General features: G+C 35.8%; 1 protein-coding gene across 1 annotated transcript in view; it reads right to left on the bottom strand.

The window, feature by feature from the left end:
• The window catches only part of Itga8 (integrin subunit alpha 8), a 174,898-nt gene that overhangs the window by 135,229 nt on the left and 17,166 nt on the right, over window positions 1-22,503 (bottom strand). The window contains exons 3-6 of the mRNA XM_048809772.1: window positions 10,912-11,012; window positions 6,903-7,026; window positions 1,756-1,817; window positions 598-643 (exon numbers count right to left, since the gene is read on the bottom strand). Of these exons, the coding sequence (XP_048665729.1) occupies window positions 598-643; window positions 1,756-1,817; window positions 6,903-7,026; window positions 10,912-11,012 (333 nt within the window). The remainder of the gene's footprint in view (window positions 1-597; window positions 644-1,755; window positions 1,818-6,902; window positions 7,027-10,911; window positions 11,013-22,503) is intronic.

Here is a 22,503-nt window from a genome sequence, read left to right as displayed (position 1 = left end):
GATGTGGTACAGTGGTTAGGCACCCCTAGGTTTAATACCTAGTACCAAAAAAAAAAAGAATTAGAGGAAGTCATCCTATTTGGGTACATGCTGGGTTGCACCTGAGTTGGTGGCCCTTAAGTAGATTACAATCTGTATTCCAGCTCCCTGTCATCCAGTGATCAGAATACAAAGCTCACCTATTTGCAGCCACCCTGGAAAAGCCTCCTCATTTTTATGGCCCCAGCATGACATCACTTTACTTCTTCATGTGTATCATGATCAGAGTTTCTTAGGTACTCATGTTACTATTCAGTTGATGCCTGTATCTTTCCCCAGTTATGTGAAGGTAAAACCATATCTGTTTTCACCCATTATTATATTCCTAGCATCTAACACAAAACCTGGCACAGCTTCAATAAATTCTTGGGGAAGAAATTAATTCTTAAGTTGCAAGAATTTTTTAAAATAGCATTTCTATATAAGAGTACAAATTGAAACGATGCTTTAATCAAGAAACTATGACTAAGGATAAAATATTAATGTAATAAAAAGTCAACATTTGACTCCTTATTAGTAACAACAAATGTGCTTTTCTCCTCTGCTAACAGAACATACCTTGCCAGTAAAAACTTCCAGGTCCTCCTACAATGAGGTCTCCATTCTACAAAACAGAAGCAGCAACAGGAACAACAATTGGAAAAGAAACACTGAGAAACTTTCAGAGCTATAAATCATTGCTAATAAGCACTGCTCTAACAATTTGTTCTCATTAAAAAACGATTTTTCAAAGAGGTCCTTGTATCAGAGGCCTGCAGGTCATTTTCTTTCCTCTTTTAATTTCCTTTCAATATTTAGTATGTGATTAAAGAGTGGTAATATGACTCAGGTAAGTTGAACTTCCTCCCTTGAGAATATATAAATTCAGTTTTTTTGGCACTGCCTCTGGTAAACAAAACATCTGCCTGTTTAATGCTGTACGATTTAGCAGGCATGGTCTTTGGAAAAGCCTTGATAATAAAAGGAAAATTATGTCCTGATTTTTTTTCAAGGCCACAGTAATGCCTGCTTTATTTTCTCATATATCTGCAAGCCTAACCCCTTCTCAGGAAAGAAAGAAAACTCTCCAGACTAAAAAATATAAATATATTTTCAACTGCATACAGTCCCACTTTTGGTACCCTAAATCTGTAAATCCCAGTGGGGGAAAAATTAATACAAAACAACAAAGTCTTGACAGAAAATACAATGAACAGACAGTCAAACAATATATGTTGAGGAAAAATTTCTACTGTATTTCTATTTCAAACCCCTAGAATGTCTGTCCTCAAGTACTAGTACTAGACATCTGTGTTTTTAATTTTGTAAAAGGATATGTGAATTTTCATATTTAACCAAATCAATCAGTCCCAGCTAAGAGATTAAATAATTTATAGATTCTTCTGATCATTTTAGAAATATATTTTTCCCTGAGTTTTTGAGATTTTCATTTAAAAACAATTGCTACAGGGAATAGGAAAGAAGATGATTGCTTTTCCTGGTATTCCTATACATATGTCATTATATGTGGTTTTATCAGTAAATTGTTATGTGCATAGATTCCTTAACACAAATAAAGAGTAAATGGAAAAATAATCTTATATTGCCAGACATGAATACATAGGTACCTAAAGGTTCATTGGTTGTTGCTATTGTTGAGGGGCATGGGAGGGAAAGAGGGTTAAACAGCAACAAACCACATGAAATATTAGAGACTGCAAGACCAAAAAAACTCACCTTATAAAAATCCAGACTAAATCCTGCTTGGCAGTAACCTTGGCCTTCAGGATCGGCATTGCCTGGAAGGATCAAGATATATAAGGGTTATAACATCATCATTTCTAAGATATATTTTAATAACCAATTCCAGATATTTTGTTGTTTTCCCTATAGATTTCTAAACCTGAAATAATTAATATGTGCTTTATTTTAAAAATTCATTCCAAGTAATTTATTAAATATGTTCCACATATTTTCTGATTCTAAACATCATTGTGATTTATAGTAAGAGCAATAGGAATAATATCTTTTTGGATCTACTGCTCACCTAGAGTACTGACTATTCTACACTTAGGGAATACAGCAAAAAAAAAAAAAACAGAGTTAAATTGGGTTTTACAAATCATGTTCATTGGAAGAACTAAAATCTCCACCTTTAATCTATCTTTCTAATTGCCCTTGTGACAGTAACCTCTCATCTTTGTCTGCTCCTTCTCATACATCTGCCATTCCTAACAGGAATGCCTGGAGAAAGATCACCTGTGTGCTTGCTTTCTGCTGGGGGAACACCAAAAAGGATTTCCATTTCTGTGCTTTTCATTAGGAACCGACCTTAAAATTTTTTTATTGTTAGGTAAATTGGCAAATTCCATTTCTGATTGCAATCACTCTCACAGGGACACTTCAATGCTGCTGTTCGTGAAAGAGAACACTCTCTAGGAATGGTTGTTTTGTATTAAGTGTTATTCACTAACAGAATGTCCAAAAATATCTCACTGTACACTTATGTAAATACACAGACCAATAGAAGGATTCCAATAATTTTATTACCAGAAGTCTTTATGGCATTAAGATTAGAAATGTACTGCTCATAACTTGTACTTTAAGCACTTCTAAAATGCTTGAATTATAGCTAACATGTAGTTAACTAGGGGAAATCTTAATAGTTAACATAGCTAGATATGGGCCAGGTGTGGTGGCACACGCCTATAATCCCAGCAGCTTGGGAGGCTGAGGCAGGAGGATGGAAAGTTTAAAGCCAGCCTCAGCAAAAGCAAGGTGCCAAGCAACTTAGTCAGGCTCTGTCTCTAAATAAAATACAAAATAGGGCTGGGAATGTGGCTCAGTGGTCGAGTGCTCCTGAGTTCAATCCCCCACTACCAAAAAAGAATATGTGTGTGTGTGTGTGTGTGTGTGTGTGTGTGTGTGTAGTGCTAGATATGAACATGTTATTAATTACTTGTTTTTTAATCAAGAATATTCCATAATGAAAACTGAAATGAGAGGGCAGGAAAGGAAACAAATACACATTATCACAGGAAACACTCACAGGTTGGATGTGTGCCTGTTCTAGATGCTTTCTGAAATGGATATTGTCCTTCTAGCTTTTCCTAGAATATCTTCCATTTCCCCCCACCCCCTTAGCTAATTTTAGTATTATCATCATCAGTTTCTCCAGATGCTCTCCCTCTTTTTTTAATTTATTTTTTTTACATTTTCAAGTTATCTACCATATACAACATATTGTGACAAAATTCTTTCCTTCTTTTTTTTAAAAATATCTTTTAGTTATAGATGGACACCATACCTTCATTTATTTATCTTTATGTGGTGCTGAGGATCGAACCCAGTGCCTCACCCATGCTAGGTGAGTGCTCTACCACTGAGCCACAACCCCAAACCCTCTTACTTCCTTTTATAATCATATTTTGTGGCATACGGCTATGAATTTTATTAAGTTCCATAAAAGTTCATCTGTATAACCTCTGGGTACTGGTTTTCTAGAAAGTCATGGGTGTAAATATTCATACACATCTAGAAATATATGTGCATGCATGATAGACTACTATGTGAATCTACATGTGTTAATCTCAATATGTTTAAGAAATGTATTCTTAAATGCATAAACCTTTTTCTTTTTCATTAGAATTATACATAATAGTGGGACTCATTATGACATATTCACACGTGTACAAAATATGGTCCATTTAATTCCTTAGTACCTCTTTTTCCTACCTTACTCCTTTACCTGATCCTCTTCCTCTACTGGTTTCCCTTTTGTTTCTTTTTTACATTGGAAGGCACAAACCTTTTTTTAAAAAAATCAACTATTCCTTTTAATATTGTCAAATATTCAACAGGAAAGGAACATGATCATTCTTGGAAGCTATTTTGCTTTAAAACAAGAAACTGAAAAAGATGAAGAAAAAACACTAATTTTTTAAAAAAAATTCATTGAGAAAATAACCAACTTCAAATGTTTATTTTGAGTGGCAACTGGAGTAGCTTGTGAAGTTCTTTCATCCACAAAGCCATTTCTCTTTTCTTGTTGAATTATGATTTATTGGAAGAGCTGAAGGCATCCTTCTTCCTGGAATTTCAGAATGTCTCTGAACTTTATAATTACGTCCCAGGGAACTCAGGAATGTGAGGACGGATGCTGTTCATTTGCTACTAGTTTTTGGCATCCAGAGTAAAACGGGAGAGTGTGTGTCAACTCTCGTCACCTGAATCATGAATAACTGTTAGAGCTGAAGATGTGACATCCATATGAATGAACAGGTTAGTTCCCACATTGCTCACAGTTGCGGAGTGGGTTTGTGGTGCGGAATGAACAGAAGTGATTCTTTAAATTCTCTTTTGAAAATAATATTGCTGATGTTCCTGTTCTGTGATATTGACCATATGCTCATGAACAAGCTGGCTTTGTGTTAATGAACTGTGAATTTCTTAGCCATGACAGGAAGTCTGCTCTTTGGATGATTAAAAGAGGAAGAAGTACAAGTAGGAATAGGGAGCCCCTGAGGATGTGAAGACTATGGGTTGTATTAGAGTCCAAAAAATTCTTGGCCATTTACTTAGCTATTCTGCGACTCAGCCTGAACTCCATTTTTGCCTTTGTTCCATTACTCTTCTATTTAGGAAAATAAAGAATAAATAAATTGGCACCATAAAGAAGCTCAAGATTGAGTGTCTGTAATTTATATTTAAATAATGCTTCAACCTCACACTGAAACTTGTGCCCCACAAGACTAGATTCTATGGGCTGTATGAGCTCTCACATCACATGGGCAGTCAGGCAAAGGGGCAGAACAAGAAGTAGGGACAGGTTTTACAAATGATCATCCTTGATGTCAGTTGGAGGAATAAGACGTGTCATCAAGGCAAAAGGCGTGCAAAGATAGGCTCAGCTTTTAATTACAAAAAAAAAAAATGTGTAATTTGGGGAAGCATCTGTAGCCATCATGAAAAATGTGCTATGGATAGGTATAAGCAATGATAAAACAAGTTCAGCATTGAATCTTTTGGGCTTAACAACACTGACCTCTTGCCAAACCCAAGAACCAAGCACCTGAGTGGAAGGTGAGCCACGCTAACCTCTTCTTGACTATGGCCTGTTCCTGGGAAATTCCTCCCCTCACCATCCCAACTACCACTTGCTAAAAGAATTTCTCCCTATTGTCCTGTCTAAGGAGCCCCCTTCTACCTGTCCCTCCAGGCTTGGGTCATGCCTCTCTCTCTTGCCTTGCTGTTTCAAGGCATTTTTCTCTACCTGATATGATATTTGAATTTATTTATTGATATGTTTGTTGTTTGTTCTCTATCTCTCCCACTGAAGTGTCAGTTCCTTGGACACAGGGTTTTTTTTCTCTTATTCTTTGATGTATCCCCTAACTGTAGAATGGGTAGTGCTAATGTGTTCAATAAATGTGTTGAATGAATAAATAATGAAATCTTGTTATCCACAAAGAACCCTCCATATAGCTGTTTAAAACGAAGTCCTTATTCCACAGATTATTTATTTAGCTGACATTTAGAAAATCATTTTCCTCATCAAAACCCATCAGAGTTAAAAATAAATTTCACTTTCAGGTGTAAAATTCAGTGGCCTCTCTCTTAATCCAATTGTATTTTATTTAGAGACAGGGTCTCACTGAGTTGCTTAGCACCTCGCTTTTGCTGAGGCTGGCATTGAACTTGTGATCCTCTTGCCTCAGCCTCCCAAGCTTCTGGGATCACAGGCATGTACCACTGTGCCTGGTTTTATTGTTTATTTTGAAACAGGGGCTCACTAAGTTCCCAATAATCTTGAATTTTAGAAATATTTATGCAAAATGAGGAAGATTCACTTGTAATTTTCAGAGTTAAACTAACTCTGGATTGAGATTTTTAAAAAAAACATATACTGAAATCAGTCTCTAGAAAGTTCTTTCCAATGACATTTTTCCCCATCAGTGTCATTTGCTGAATTAATAAGAATAAGAGTAAAAACACCATTGGTCGCTTATCTACAAAAACCAGTAATCTACTTGGCACTTAGAAAATGGAGGTGTTCCCAAAAAACTCTGAGCAGATGATCAGTCAGTCCATCCACCCATCATGCCATCTCAGAGTCCTTGGGTATTCTACAAAATAAAGGGATTATACAGCAATGTCCCCCAAGTGGCACTCACAGGCTTCCTTTAAAACATGCTTTGTTAGAAGATTTCTAGAACTGCAGGGGAGATTTGGACTCTTAATTGTACAGCGTCTTCACTGAGGGAAAAAATGGTGGTAGTGCTGGTTGTGGGGAATGTAACACCTTAAGGAGAAAAGTGTCTGTCAATCAAAGCAACAGCCCCTGAGAACACAGGCCAGACAGAACGCTGATGCTGAGCTGGGCCCAACACCATGGCTGCCATAAACAAGCAGAATGGGCAGCCACCTTCTTTAGAATACTGGGTAAAATTTAAGCAGCAACTGACAGTTTCAGACCTAAAACAGGGAACAAATCAATTCTACTGCAGAATATCTAATAACTGAATTTCCAAAAACATAGAAAAGGATCAGCAGAATTCTGAACGTTGGCCTCCCTATCATAGCAAGACATCCTGCAAAGCTGTGGATAATCTACACCTTCCTCCCTTTCCCCTGTAATGTTACAATGTATCACTGGTATTTTTTTTTTAATATTTGTTTTTTAGGTGTAGGTGGACACAACACAATTCCTTTATTTTTAAGTGGTGCTGAGGATCGAACCCCGGTCCATGCCCGTGCTAAGCAAGCGCTCTGCCACTGAGCCACAACCCCAGCCCCCATTGGTGTTTTGAATTTACCTGCACTCCTATCTATCATAGAAAAGCCATCGAGCTAGATTTCAGTTTCAAGGGATACAAATAACTTACTGTTCCGACAAGGGGAGTACTCAGCATAGGCACTGAAATTCTGAATTGCCACGTAGCAAGTGCCAACCGGGTCTTTTTCTGGTGTTGGTTTAAGAGTTCTCCAATGATATAAAGGAGCACAGGCCTAGGAAACATCAAAGATAGTAAAAATATTTCTGATGTAGTTTTCTATTTATTTCTTCCCCACATTTTTATTGGTGCATAATAGTTGTACATATTGATGGGATTTGTTGTTACATATTTGCACATACACACAATATAACAATAAAATTTGGCCAATATCTTTTCCCAGCACTTCCCCCTTCTCTCCTCAAGGTAGTTTTTTTATACAATAGTTTGACTTGAATTTTCTATTAGTGTACCTAAAGTTAGGACATACTATTCTAAATTGTCAGTTGAATTAATTGGCCTTCATCATCCTAGTGAGTCCTTGGTTGACAGAGTTAATTAAACTTGCCAAGCTGCTTTTTAAGATTAATACACAGTAACTGCCAAACATTAAACATACAAAGGAATGACCCCCTCCACAGAATTTTAAATTTTAAAAAAAGTAACATGGCAAAAGAAAATTACTTCCTAAAAGCAAATAACTTGTATTTTCTATTCATTTCTTTTTTAAAAAAATTGAACCTACAAGACAGCTAATGATCAAAGGATGCACACAAGTTTATAAACCTCTGTTTGGTGGATTCCCATAGTTGCTTCTTATGAATGTTTAAATAATGACTTCCATCTAGACATACTACCTCCTTATCAAAGTGTTTTGGGCTTTATTTTCACTCATTGTTTTTTATGCACAGTAAAACTGAAGGCAAGAGACAGCATCTTATGCCTATTTCAGCAATTTTATGAGAAGTAATCAAAAAGTCATTTAAAAAGCACATGTTGGGGCTGGGGCTGTAGTTCAGTGGCAGAGTGTTTGCCTTGCATGTGGGTTCCATCCTCAGCACCACATTAAAAAAAAATACACAAATAAAGTCATGCTGTCCATCTACAATTTTTCAAAAAAAGCACATGTTAATGACCTATAAGTATTTCCAAAGCATAACATTGAATGTAAAGTAATTCAACAATCTGACTCTGCTTGTTATGGAGAAATTTATTCTGATAAACTCTAAAGGCCACAGACAATCTTTTGGAAGGAGCCAAGTTATCAAAGTCATTCCATAAATGCACTCTCAATTCTAACAAGGCAAAAACCCCAAAAGGTTAGAAAAGAAGCATACATGCTATTTCTAGCTCACCTATAGAGTGGTAAATTTGATAAGGGTGCATGTTACACTGGCTCTCACACTGGAGACTCTTTTGGAATTTATTAAACTGCCAACAGCACTTAACACAAAGCTTTTCATGTAGATGTTTCTTAATAAATGCATGTTAAATTAAATTTAATGCATGCCCACTAAATAGAAATTGAAACATAATTTTACAATATTAAAATATTTTGTGTTAGTTATTACATCTTTGTTTTTATGATAACAAATTTGTCATATTAGAAACTTATCTGATGCTTCATCCACTTGTTCTAATTTTAAGAATGCTCCTCTGGAGAAAATAAGACATTTATTAGAGTCTTCCTTATGGTGCTGCTTCTAGGACTTGCCTTTGAATTAGCTCACACAATATTAGGAATTTTATCAACAAAAAATAATTTAAACATCAATAAGAAAAATGTGGTTTTTTTAAAATGACATGCTCTGGTTTCTTCTTCAGAATTTAGATTCTAACAAGGGCATAATACTTAAAAGGATAGAAATGAAATCCTCTTTAAGTTAAATAACATTAATGTTGCTAAGAATAAGAGAGGCAGTAAATGTGTACAAAACATAGGCAGCTTTTTTGACTTCTGTTTTGCTAGCTTGAATTGATTGCCCAAGCCTCATCCCTAAGGACACGGAAGTGCAGAATCCTAGAAGGTGGAGCTACTAGGCTATCTTCTAATGAGAAGTGAAGACATACTGATTTTAAAGTCATCTTCTGCTTTTAAATGTATCCTTCATAATCTAGTCCAATACATACTTTTAGCAGAGACAACCCATATTTTCAAGCCAATCCTTTCTACAACTTTGGCTGTGTAGTTTTGCTTTCCTATACAGTATAAAGCCTTGCTAGTGCCCCTAAAGTCTCCAAGGCATCTAGGCTCCCTTGTCTTAGGGCCCTCTCAGTTACTTGGTTAATAAATTCAAGGTATAATAAATGCAAGGTATAAATGTTGAAATACAGGGGGAGTTGGGAGTTGGGACAGTGAAAAGAGTCACCTGTAGGCCTGATAGTATCCAGTGCTTGCCTGATGTCCATTCTAAAAAGTTACTATAGATAATATAGATATAGATATTATCTCTCTATATATCTGCTTAATTTCACTTATATGATATGTTTAGGTTTTGATTCAAGTCCAATGTGTACCCATGATACCTGGGTATTCAAGATGATCCTTTTTTGTGGGGGGGATTATTGAGGATTGAACTCAGGGGCACTCGACCCCTGAACCACATCCCCAGCCCTATTTTGTATTTTATTTAGAGACAGGGTCTCACTGAGTTGCTTAGCTCCTGGCTTTTGCTGAGAGTGGCTTTTAAAACTTATGATCCTCTGGTCTCAGTCTCCCAAGCCCTTGGGATTACAGGCATGTGCCACCTTGCCCAGAAAGATGATCCTTCTGTAGGCAGATTTTATATAATTAATTATCGAACATTGCTAGTTATTAATTTTAATAATTGTATCACATAGGGTAGAATTTAATTCTTCATTCTGCTAAGTTTTAGCACTCAAAAAAAAGATTAACTGGAAATACACTTTACACTATTCTCTTTTTCATCACATAATTTAAAAAATGCAATCATATCAAAAATAAAACATTCTTATCATGAACATATTATATATTGTATTTCCAATGGTTTTGGAGGTTTCTAGAAATATTGAATACATGTGCAACAATTGATAAAATTTCAAGACTTCAAAAAATAAAGTACCCAAAAGATATTTTGAATTCCAAACAATTATTAGGATGGACTTAGTTTTTCAATAGTAATTTTCATAAGCCATATATTAATAAAGAATAAAAAGATCTTATTAATTCTGGAAGAAAACTATATAAATGTAAAAACTATATAAAGTGCATTGTAAATGCTGTATTTCTAACTAAAGAAGACAACCTATATATATTTTGCATGTCCTCTATTTATGTAAAAAATCTTTTGGGGGAGGTTAGCCACAGAATAAATAAAACTTTTAGATATTTATTCTCACTAAACTGTAATTTAGGTATTTATTCTTTACATGTTTATTCTTAATAAACTATAATTCAAATACCTTTAAACAAATTCTAAAATCCAAAATTATTTCTTTATTGTTGAAGAGAAATTAAAGCCAACAAGTTAAAAAAAATCCCTAACCCCCCCAAATTCAGATTAATTCAATGGTTACTTATTTCTCAACAACTTAGACATGTATTATTGTGTATCAACAATAAGAATAGGAATTATAGTCACAACAGTTTAAAACTAAAAGATATCTATTTGAGAGTTTTCAGTACAAAAACATTAATGAAATCACAAAATCAGGTAGTTAGTAGTTTCTAACATTTTTATATTAAAGAAAGCTTGACTTTTATTCGAAAAAGAATCAGTGATAACTGGTGTAGATTGTTTAACATCCCTAGAGGAGTGCTCTTGTTTTTCTGTTCAGATTTTAGACAGATCTTTAAATCTTAATCAATAAAATACTCTCCTGAATAATAAGCCCTTATTTTTTCATATTTCTTAGTCATTTTTAAAATATGTGAAAGTATCTAACTGCTCTTTTGGGAAACAAGCTTCATTTCCCATAGTTTTGAACACTAAACTACATTGTTTAATTTTAAGCACTAAAGTTCTTTAGAAGCCAATACTTTACCTTTGAGAGTGTAATAAGTTCCTGGGTAATGGGGTTTTTCTAAATATGAGCATTACAACATTTCTGTGCACCTGCTATTCCAAAGCAACACCACAATCACACAATTTGTACTCACCACAACTTTCCCTTTGTGAGCTTTCACTGTTGCTCCAAACCACTGATTCGATTTAAACTCTATAGGTTCTTTGGTTCCGTTAACTCTGATCTTTCTGTTGTCTGACAAGGAGGATATCAATTATTAATAATTTGTAAAATTTGTCATCCAGTTAAAATACACAGTAATAAATTTGTGCATTCAAACACCAGAAGAACTAATACTAATCCTTTTTAAACTTTTCCAAAAAAAAATTGAAGAGAAGAGAATATTTCCAAGGACCAGCATTACCCTGATACCAAAATCAGACAAGGACACTCCAAGAAAAGAAAATTATAGGCCAATATCCATGGTGCACACAGATGCAAAAATTCTGAACAAAATACTAGTAATCCAGATTAAACAGCACATTAAAAAGACTATTCACCATGATCAAGTGAGATTTATCCCTAGGATGCAAGGGATAAAGTTTCAATATATGCAAAACAATAAACATGCTACATCATGTTAATAGAATAAAAGAAAAAACATATGATCATCTCAATAGGTGCAGAAAAAAGCATTTGATAATATTTATCCTTTCATTGTAGCAACTCAACTTTAAACATATTAGGTATTAAAGGACCATACCTCAACACAATAAAGGCCATTTATCACAAGCCCATAGTTAATATCATATTCAATGATGAAAAGTTGAAGGAACAGGATAAGGATGCTCACTATTGCCATTTCTATTCAACATAGTATTAGAAGTCTGACCAGAGCAATTGGGCAAAAAAAGAGAAATAAAAGGAATGTAAATCAGAAAATAAGAAATTAAATTGTCTCTGATCTCTGTTTTCAGATAACATGGTCTTATATACACAAAACTCTGAAGACTGCCAAAAAATGTTAGAAATAATAACCAAATTCAGTAAAATTGCAGAATGCAAAATTAACATACATATTCAGTAGCATTTCTATACACTAACAATAAACTATACAAAAATAAGGTCAAGAAAATCAAACCCATCAAAATAGCATTAAAAATACTTTGGAATAAACTTAATGAAGAGCTGAAAGATCTATACATTGAAGACCATGAAACACTGATGAAAGAAACTGAGGAAGACAAAAATAAATGGAAATGTATACTTGGTTCATGGATTGAAAAGAATAAATATTGTTAAAATGGCCATGATAAAGAAAATATGCTGTATATACATAGTGGAATTTTTCTCAGCATTAAAAGACGATAAAATCATGGCATTTGCAGGTAAATGGATGGAGTTGGAGAATATAATGCTAAGTGAAATTAGCCAATCCCCCAAAACCAAAGGCTGAATGTTTTCTCTGATATGAGGAGACTGACTCATAATGGGGATGGGGGTGGGGAAAGCGTGGGAGGAATAAATGAACTTTAGATAGGGCAAAGGGGAGGGAGGGGGAGGAAGTGGGCATAGGGATAGGAAAGAAGGTGGAATGAGATGGGCATCATTACCCTAAGTACATATATGAAGACATGAATGGTGTGACTCTACATTGTGTACAATCAGAGACATGAAAAATTGTGCTGTATATATGTACTATGAATTGAATTGCATTCTGCTGTTATACATAACAAATAAATAAAATTTAAAAATAGCCATGATACCCAAAGCAATCTATAGATTTAATACAATCCCTATTAAAATTTCAATGAGGAAAGCAGTATAGAGATTCCTAGAAAACTTTCAATGGAACCACCATTTGACTATCCCACTCTTTGGTCTATACACAAAGGACTTAAAATCAGCATACTATAGTGATGCAGCCACATCAATGTTCAAAGCAGCTCAATTTAAAATAGCTAAACTGTGAAAACAACCTAGATGTCCTTCAACAGATGAATGGATAAAAATAACTGTGGTATATATACACAATGGAATGTTACTCAACATTAAAAGAGAATAAAATTATGGCATTTGCAGGTAAATGGATGGAGCTGGAGAGTATCATGCTAAGTGAAGCAAGCCAATCCCAAAAAACTAAAGGCCAAATGTTCTCTCTGATAAGTGGATGATGATTCATAATGGGGGTGGGGGAGTAAAGGGGGCAGGATGGAGAAACTTTGGACCAAGGGGAGGAGGGTAGGGGAGGAGGCATGGTGGCAGGAAAGATAGTGGAATGAGATGAACATCATTACCCTGGGTACATGTATGACTGCACATATGGTGTGCTCTACATCATGTACAACCAGAGAAATGAAAAGTTGTACTCCATTCGTAAACAATGAATTGAAATGCATTCTGCTGCCATGTATTAGAACAAACAAAAGAAAAAGGAAAAGCAATCGTAAAATTCATATTGAACTTACAAAAGACACCAAATAGCCAAAGCAATCCTAAACAAAGAGAACAAAGCTGGAGGCATCACACTACATGACTTTAAAATACAGTATATTGCAAAGCTACAGTAATCAAAATAACATAATATATAAAAACAGGCACATGGACCAATGGAATAGAATAGAGAGCCCATAAATAAGTCCCAAAACTTAAAATCAACCAATCTTTAACAAAGGTGCCGAAAACACACAATAGGTAATGGATAGCCTCTTTAATAAGTGCTCTTGGGACAACTGGATATCTACATGCAGAAGAACCTTTATCTTACTCTATATACAAAAATCAACTCAAAATGGATTAAATACTGAATTGGAAGATTTCATACTGTAAAACTAGTAAAAGAAAACATGGGAGGAAAGTTTTTTTGATATCGGTCTTGGCAAACATTTTTTGGACATCACCCCCCCAAAACAGAGGCCACAAAAGCAAAAATAGGCAAATGGGATTGCATCAAATTATAATGCTTCTATAGAGCAAAGAAAACAACCAAGAGTAAAGAGACAACCTATGGAATGGAAGAAAATACTCACCGTCCATACATGTGATAAAGGTTAATACCTAAGATATATAAGGAATTCAGGGAGCTCAATAGCAAGAAACACATAATCCAGTTATAATCTAAGCAAAGGACCTGGATAGGTATTTCTCAAAAGCAAAGGGTGAACAAGAATATGAACAAATGCTCAACATCACACTGATCATCGGGGAAATGCAAATTAGAACTATAATGAGGTATCACCTCACCTTAGTAAGAATGGCTATTACTAAAAAGACTAAACAAATGCTGGCAAAGATGTGGAGAAAAGGGAATGATGGCACATTGGCGATGGGAATGCAAACTAGTACCACCCTTATGGATAGGAGTGAGGAGTTAAAATACTTCAAGTTAAAAAATAGAACTACCACATGCTCAAGCAATCCCACATCTGAGTACATATCCAAAAGAAATAAAATTAGTATGTTGAAGAGATCTCTACGCTCCATGCTCATCGCAACATATTCACAACAGCCAAGATATGGAATCATCTTAAGTGTTCACCAATGGAGTAATGGATATGGAAAATGTGGCACGTATACACTTGGGATGCTAATTAACCTTAAGAAAGGGAATTCTTTTATTTGTGGCAACATGGATGAACTGGAGGTACATTTTACTAACGTATATTATAACATAAGCCAGGCACAAACAGACAAATAGTGCATGGTCTTGCTTATGTGTGGAATGTAAAAATGCTGAAATTACAGAAGCAGAGAGTAGAATGATGTTGATCAATGCGTGAAAAGTTTGTTAGGAGGTATAACTTTTGGAAATCTATTGTGCTGTGTGTGACAACAGTTATTATAATGTGTACTTGAAAACTGCCAAGAGAACAGTAAATGTTTTCACCTCAACAACAATAAAAAAGTAACTGTGTTAGATGGTGGATAGATTAATTAGCTTGCTTTAATTGTTCCACAGTATATACATATATCAAAATACCTTGTTGTACACTGTAAATATATACAATTTTATTTGTTAAATTAAAAAATACTTAAAACTAATTTCCATACAAAGGTGATTTCTCTTTAAGTCCAAGATAGAGGATGACTTTCACTACATCAATACAGAATGAAAATACGTACATGACATTTCACAACTTAAAAAAATATTTTCTCATGTTTTACATCTTAGAGCTAACCATACCTGAAACTTAATGTGGACTCTGGTAGTCTTGAATCTACTCTTCTATTAGAAATTAAATTGTTGATTTGTTTCAGATAGACGACCAAATGATTATAAATGCTTTAAAAAATTCCAAACCACAAGATTCTCTCTGGTCTGAAAAGCACACAATTTCTCATCATTGGACAGCAGGAGCCAGCATCAAGCATGCCAAAGCCTTATTTCTTAACTGAGTAATGTGTCCACACAGCCACCAAAGATGACACTCCAACACAATTTTACACATACTTCACAGGGATCCTCATGAAAGGAATCAGCTGGGGAGAAGCTCCTCCCAATTATAATCCACTTCAAGTCTTAAACAAAGGCAAATATCTTTATTCACTGTTGTTTCCCAATCAACTGATTCCCCACACAGTTATAAGTGCACTGTTCTAACAGGAGTGTCATCTATAATAGTTGATGAGTTTCTAAAGACATTGGTACTAGCTGGGTGTGGTGGGACACACCTGTAATCTCAGCCACTTGGGAGGCTGAGGCAAGAGGATTGCAAGTTCAAGACCAGCCTCAGCAATTTAGTGAGGCCCTAAGCAACTAAGCAAGACCCTGTCTCTAAATAAAATACAAAAAAAGGGCTGAGGATGTTGCTCAGTGGTTAAGTGCCTCCTGAGTTCAATCCCTGGTACAAAAAACAAAACAAAACAAAACAAAAATGGTTCTAGGTCCTCTTATTTACATGTCTCCTTTCATATGTGTTTTATTTTTCTTCCTTGATTCTATCATAAATACATTACAAAATGAACTTTTGACTCTCCATTAGATAAGGCCAAAATAAATGTCATTAAACCTTCAACTATGTATATGTATGCTTATAGACTTTTAAAAGAATAATTTATATATATTCAGTCTTACCCTATACTCAATATTTTGATATCTTTGTAGAAAATAATTAATTTCCTTCTTAAAATTTGTATGCTTTTGATTGGACATTAAAAAAAACCCAACCAACCAACCAACCAAACAAACAAACAAACAAAACAAGCTCTGGATATCTTCACCCAAAATTGCACACACTGGCAAAGAAGAAGGGCATCTTATACCTTATAGCCTAAAATGAAAAACATAAACATTTCTATTTGTGTCCAGGCAGCTTGGACAGTTGTAGAACTCAGAACCAAAGGATCTCGCCACCATCTACTAACTGGGTAGCCATTGTCCATTCACTTAATCTTTTGGAGTTTTAATTTCATTTGCAAATTGAGGCTGAATACCTTCCCCCACTCCTCCCATAGAGGTGCCATAAGTCACTAAGACCGTAGGAAGTAAATGAACTTGGAAATTCTTTATATACTGGGAAGTCACATATTGCAGAAATCTCATAACAATACAAGTCCATAATCTCTATCTTTTAAATAGAAAACTGGAAACTCAACTTAGGTCTAAGAATTGAAAAGGCTCACAGATGCACAAGTATAATAAGTTATTACTAGTGATTTGTGGCACTTAGAAATGAAATTAATGACACCTCATCAAATTGTCAATGCAGCTTTGATTAAGCACAGGGAGAAAATAAAACCATGGCTTTGAAATTTCTAAACTACTAAACAATCATGGAAAGAAGGCTGGTACCTCAAAAACCCAATCACAGTTAAAAGAGGTCCCAAAACAACTTTTAAAAAAAGCAGGCTTCTGCAAGGAGGGAATTATAGGGAAAAAAAGACACCAGTTCTGAGGTAGGCCTGGCTTTGCTGGATTCAAGGATGCTATTCTACAGGGTGGTCCTGAGGCATCTTTTCTACCACTTAGGTTGAACTCTGTAATGACTTCATCGAAAGCATCAACTGTGGGTTATTTTTCAACAAATTTTTATGGATGAAGAATACAAATGAATTGACTTCATTAATTCCATACCCTGTCCACGGAGCAGAATAGAAAAAAAAAAGCACTCTCCCAGGTCCCAATTTATTAAAATGAGTTTTGATCTAGATATATCATGCTTTTATTGATTCTCAAAGTCAATAAATCACTTTTTAAAAGTTCTATTCTAAGCCAGACATGGTAGGGCTTGCGTATGATCCCAGTGACTTAGGCACCTAAGGCAGGAGGATTACAAGTTCAAGTCAAGCCTCAGCAACTTACTGAGACCCCGTCTCAAAATAAAAAATAAATAAAAGGATTGGGGGTGTGGCTCAGTGGTTAAGTGCTAAAAATAAATTAAAAATAAATAAAAGTTCTATTATTTTCTGGTTTTAAATCTAACATAATTTTTTTAAATAATTCAAACAGATTTGGCTTAATGGTGAAGGTGATCATTTCTTCTTCTTCTTTTTTAAACCTTTCTTTCCTGAACAGAATTTTTAATATTAAATAACCTGACACATTAGCTCACTGGTGCTCAATAAATTTTTGAAGCCTGGGGAATGTTTTTGATTTAATTTGATCTAACCTTTACAAAAAACACCCCCTAGGTAATGTATGTCAATATGCAGCACTCTTTCTACCCTTCTAAGCTTTCCTCTGCATGGCGAAGACCAGAAGTCTAGAAAACACATTTCCATGAGTTTCTTATGAATGGGATTCAGGCTGAATGAGCAACTCATGAGAGGTTTGGGGAAAGGGAAAAAGAGAAGCTGTTATTTTCTGGTGGCAGCTGGAGGCAGGCTCATGGGCACAGGTGACAGATCCAATGCTCTGCCAGCGGCTCTCTGGTCTTCTGACCGTCATCTTTGATGGGCTTCAGGCAGATCACGCTCAGTGATTCCTGAACTTCCAGATTCTCTGATCTGCAGGCAGCGACTTTCTTGACCTTCATACCCCAGACTTTCCCAAGGCCATCTAAGCCTCTCAGTCTCTGTGCAAAATACCTCCCTAGTTGAGACACTCAAAGCAGGTTCTGTTTTCCTAAGCAAACCCAAACCCTGACCCACTAATATTGTGGGGCAAAGCATGAAGGGCTGGGCCACATGTCCTCTATAGAAGAAAAAAAGCTTCAAGTTATCCCAGGACATTGTCACCTCCACAGAACTCGTGAATGGACCAGAGGCTCTGAGGGATGGTAGGGACCATTGGTCACCTAAGCGAGTTTCTCCTTGATATATCATAAATGATAGAGAAAGCAAAGTCTAAAGCTAGAAAAAAGCTTTTACAGTTACAGCATGCAATTTAAGTTTTCTTAGAGGCATAAGACTATTTATGAAGTCAATAAACAGTGAAAATCCTAGTGAGTCTTTTTTCAAGAGAAGATCAATATATTTAATATGTAAAAAGCTCAAAAATCAATACAGAAAGACTAAAATTCTATAGAGAAAAAGTTCTAAGGGCCTGGATAGGCCTTGCAGGTGAAAAAAAATTAGATAGCTTGTAAATTCATGGAAACATCTTGTGTCTCAAATTAAAATAACAACGATTTAACACTTGTCATCTACCAGTCTGGCAAAAGATTAATAATATTTATTCTTAAGAGAGTAGCTTGATTGCAATGTTTTGGAATGTCCATAAACAATATGTATCAAATTTTTAAATGCATTTTTTTTCTTTTGATTGAGAAATTGCTTGAAATTTTTGTTCAATTAAAATACAACACTAATGCCCAAAGATATAATACAAACATACTACAGTTCTGTGTGCAATATGAAAAACTGGAACTTACAGGCACATATATAAGGGACTCAAAAATAAATTTCTGCTGTCTATAAAATGGATTACTATCCTACTGTTAAAACATGTATGAATAGAGTTGTATGCATTGGTACAGAATAATGTGTATAAAATATATTTTTTTCTTCTTCAAGTATGAAAAGTACAAGGACTTAATATGGCAACCACGTGTTCCTACTGTATAGAACTGATGATTGTGAAGTTTTCCAAATGCAGCAGTCCCATCTAATGCCCATACCACCTTTTCCCCACTTCCTTCCTCGTCCAGAGGTTGCCACCATCATGAATTCTGGCCATCTAAAAAATAATGTCTATGGATAATAGAGATCAGGACTCTGCAAATTTTTTTTCCATCAAGAGCCACATAATAAGTGTTTCAGTTTATTCTATCTCTATGGTCTTTGTCATAACTACTCAATTCTGTCCTTATAGCAACAGCAACCCGTAGGTAATATATAAAAGAATGACTGTGGTGGTGTTCCAATAGAATTTTATCTATGGGCACAGAAATTTGAATATCATATAATTTCATGTGTCATGAAATATTATTCTTTAAAATATTATTATTGAAAATCGTTTTCATCCATTTAAAAAGGTAAGAACTATTCTTAGCTTATAGCAGTACAAAAACAGAAGGTAGATCAGATTTAGTTGTGGTTTGTCAACAATTGATAGAGTATTCTTTTGTGTATTCTTTTTTTTGGGGGGTGGGGAGTATCAGGAATTGAACTCAGGGGCAGTCAGCCACTGAGCTACACCTCCAGCCCTATCTTATATTTTACTTAGAGAGAGGGTCTCACTGAGCTGCCTAATGCCTCACTGTTGATGAGGCTGGCTTTGAACTTGGGATCCTCCTGTCTCAGCCACTCAAGCCACTGTGATTACAGGTGTGCCCCATAGCGCCTAGCTGTGGATTCCTTTTAACTGAAAATAAGGCATCACCTTATCTTTATGTAGCAGCCTGTATTTGTGTTTTACATTCAATTTTATATCTGTGAGAGATGAGATGTCCATGAATAGCTAGCTAGCTAGATACAAAGACAAATACATAATGACATAGATGGGTAGGTGGACGAATGGATGGAAAGACAGATGGACATCTTCAGTTCATTCTTTATAACTTCTATATAGTACTAAATCACATTGAATAATCACCTAAATTTTATTTATTTATTTCATTTACATATAAAACTTTAGATTTAAGGCAGGCATGGTGGTGCATGCCTGTAATCTCAGCAGCCAGAGGAGCTGAGACAGGAGGATCACAAGTTCAAAGTCCACCTCAGCAATTTAGCAAGGTCCTAAGCAACTTAGCAAGACCCTTTCTCAAAAAATAAAAAGGGCCAGTGATTCGGTTTCAATCCCCAGTACCAAAAACAAAACAACAACAAAAACAAAATTAGGTTCATTTTCAGTTTTACAATGACTATAAACATGAGCTCTAGGTATCCTTATATCCATCGTCATCTGCATATGTACAAGGGTTTCTCTCTGGCAACAGACCAGAAATGACGTTACTGGATCAAAGAATATGATCACATCCATTTTATCACTTCAAAGCAACCGCAATTTCCGGACCCACCAGTGGCTCGTGAGAGAGGAGGTATCAGCTCTTGATGTTGCAGAACATTTAAATTATTCCCAACCTGAGTGACTGTGAAGTATATCTCACTTTGTTTTCATTTTCATTTCCCTGATTGTTAGTAAGATTGATCCTCTTTTCATCTTTATGTACCATTCACTTTTTTCTTCTGTGAATTGCCTGTTTATATCCTTGGCTCATCTTATTTGGTTAATGGCCTTGATTACCACAAATTCATCACCCATTGGGGGTCTGGAGTCTTCTTTACAAATATCAGTTGCAAGTACTTTCTCCCAATTTTTCTTTTGTTGTTTTAATCATATGGAGATTGTTGTCCATCTGAAATTTATTTTTGCATACAATGTGGCAGGAATATCTTGCATATTTCAATATAAAGAGTCAGTTGTCCCAACATCATTTACCAAACAATCTCGCTCTTGGCTGGATGATTTACGATGCCACCTCTGCAACAGTAAGTTTGGAGTGGCCTTTGGGGCCAACACAACCTGTCCTGCTTGCTTCTCTGGCCTCACCCTCTCCTACATTTTCAGGTTCATGAAGCTGCAGCCACACTATCTGTCCATTGAACACACCCAGCTGTTTCAGTCTCGCCATTGCAGTTACTCTTCATGCTGCCTGGACTGTTCCTCCCGTGAGTCCCCCAGGGTTGCTACCTCCTCAGTACTCAGGATGTAGCTCAAATGTCACTTCCCCAGACACACATCCCCTCAGCCACCTGGTCAGACTGCCCTGTCATTCACTCCTCCTGTTACTCTTTCTAGTTTTCTTTGTAGCACTTGCCACCATCTCAGATGGCCTTGTTAGTTTGCACGTGCGTTGACTACGCCCTTGAGAATATGCCTAAATTTCATGAACAGAGACTCCTCTGCTTCTCCAGTGAATTTCCCATTTTTTTAAAACAGTGGAGGACACATAATAGTCCCTCAATGAATGATCAACGGCCCATCTGTTCCTTCAGAAGTTTGTCTATGATACATTCATTGTTCAGTATGGTTCCACTTTTGTTGAAAGGGCAAATATTCTGTGTGTGTGTGTGTGTGTGTGTGTGTGTGTGTATATATACACACACAGAGTGCTTAGAGTGGGCATTATTACATTTATGATCTAAAAAAAAATAAGAAAAGACAAACCTGAAGATACAATGAAAAACTCTGTAGGCTAACCTGGGAAATTTAGATAGGTGTTAGGAGTAAAATTGATCCGGTTCATCCTAACGTTTCTAGACTTTGATGCAATCATCCTTAAATGGCAGCGATGGACTGTCTTGGTACAATTCCCAGTGGGTGGCAAGCCTACTGGGTTTTGGTTCCTTCATTCTCGGGAGTATGTCTTTGAGAGCAGGAGTGAGGGAGTGTAGAATGTGGTGCGAACATGAACTACAACAGGTTTTTCCAATCTTCTCGTTTAGCGAAATGGGGAGAGTTACAAGAAGTGAAGATGGATCACCATGGGCGAGGGAAGGGAGAAGCTGAAACGGACACAGGTGGGACCAAACATTTTGGCAGATGATGTGATTTTTGAAAACTATAAAGCTCTCCACCTTGTACTGGAAAAACAGTAAGTTTCCCCTATAACTTTCAGTCATCACTTCCAAATCCATCCCCTTAGGGACTTTCTTAAAGCCATTGCAGGAGCTGTTCAGACAGTTTTAATCAGGAAGAGGGGGAAAGAGATCTTTAAACATTTGCTTATGATCTTTACCACAGTCAAACGTGTGCTGTAAAAATTTCATTGAAATTGTGAGAATGAAGAGCACTCAGTTAAAATTCAAGATAAAATAGCAGTGGTCAGGCAAATCCCAAAAAAGAACGTGAGCTGATTTTTTTTTTTTTCCCAGAAGACTAGACATCGGAATGTATGATTCCTAATACTGCAAGATCACTATTGAAAGAACACCTTTGTAGACTTCACACTCTTGGTCATCTTAATATGAATTTTCAAGTATTTAAGGAAATATCTCACTAATTCATTTTCCACGTGATGTTCAAGAAATGTGTTATTCTGATTAAGTGGACATTATATGTAACAGAGAGTAATGATTTATATCATATATGTATAATATTTAGATAGGTACATAGTGCATTGTACGCACACAGTTTTTTTTTTTTTTTTTTTGTCTTCCTAATGGATCATGTCTAAATGTCCTGTGCCTTGCACCTGTGGACCCTGACCTCAGCCGATTTCTAGGTATGGGGTATTCTCTCAATCAGGTGCTACCCCTCTGTTCCCTCTGAGTCATACTCTAAGGCCTTCTTTTCAGCTCTTTATCTTGTCAAATACATTTCCCTCTTGTTTGCCAATTTGCCCAAATCACTTTTTTTTTT

Source organism: Marmota marmota, unplaced genomic scaffold (assembly GCF_001458135.2).
Source record: "Marmota marmota marmota unplaced genomic scaffold, marMar, whole genome shotgun sequence".
Lineage (NCBI taxonomy): Eukaryota > Metazoa > Chordata > Mammalia > Rodentia > Sciuridae > Marmota > Marmota marmota.
This window is presented reverse-complemented; position numbering and strand designations above follow the sequence as displayed.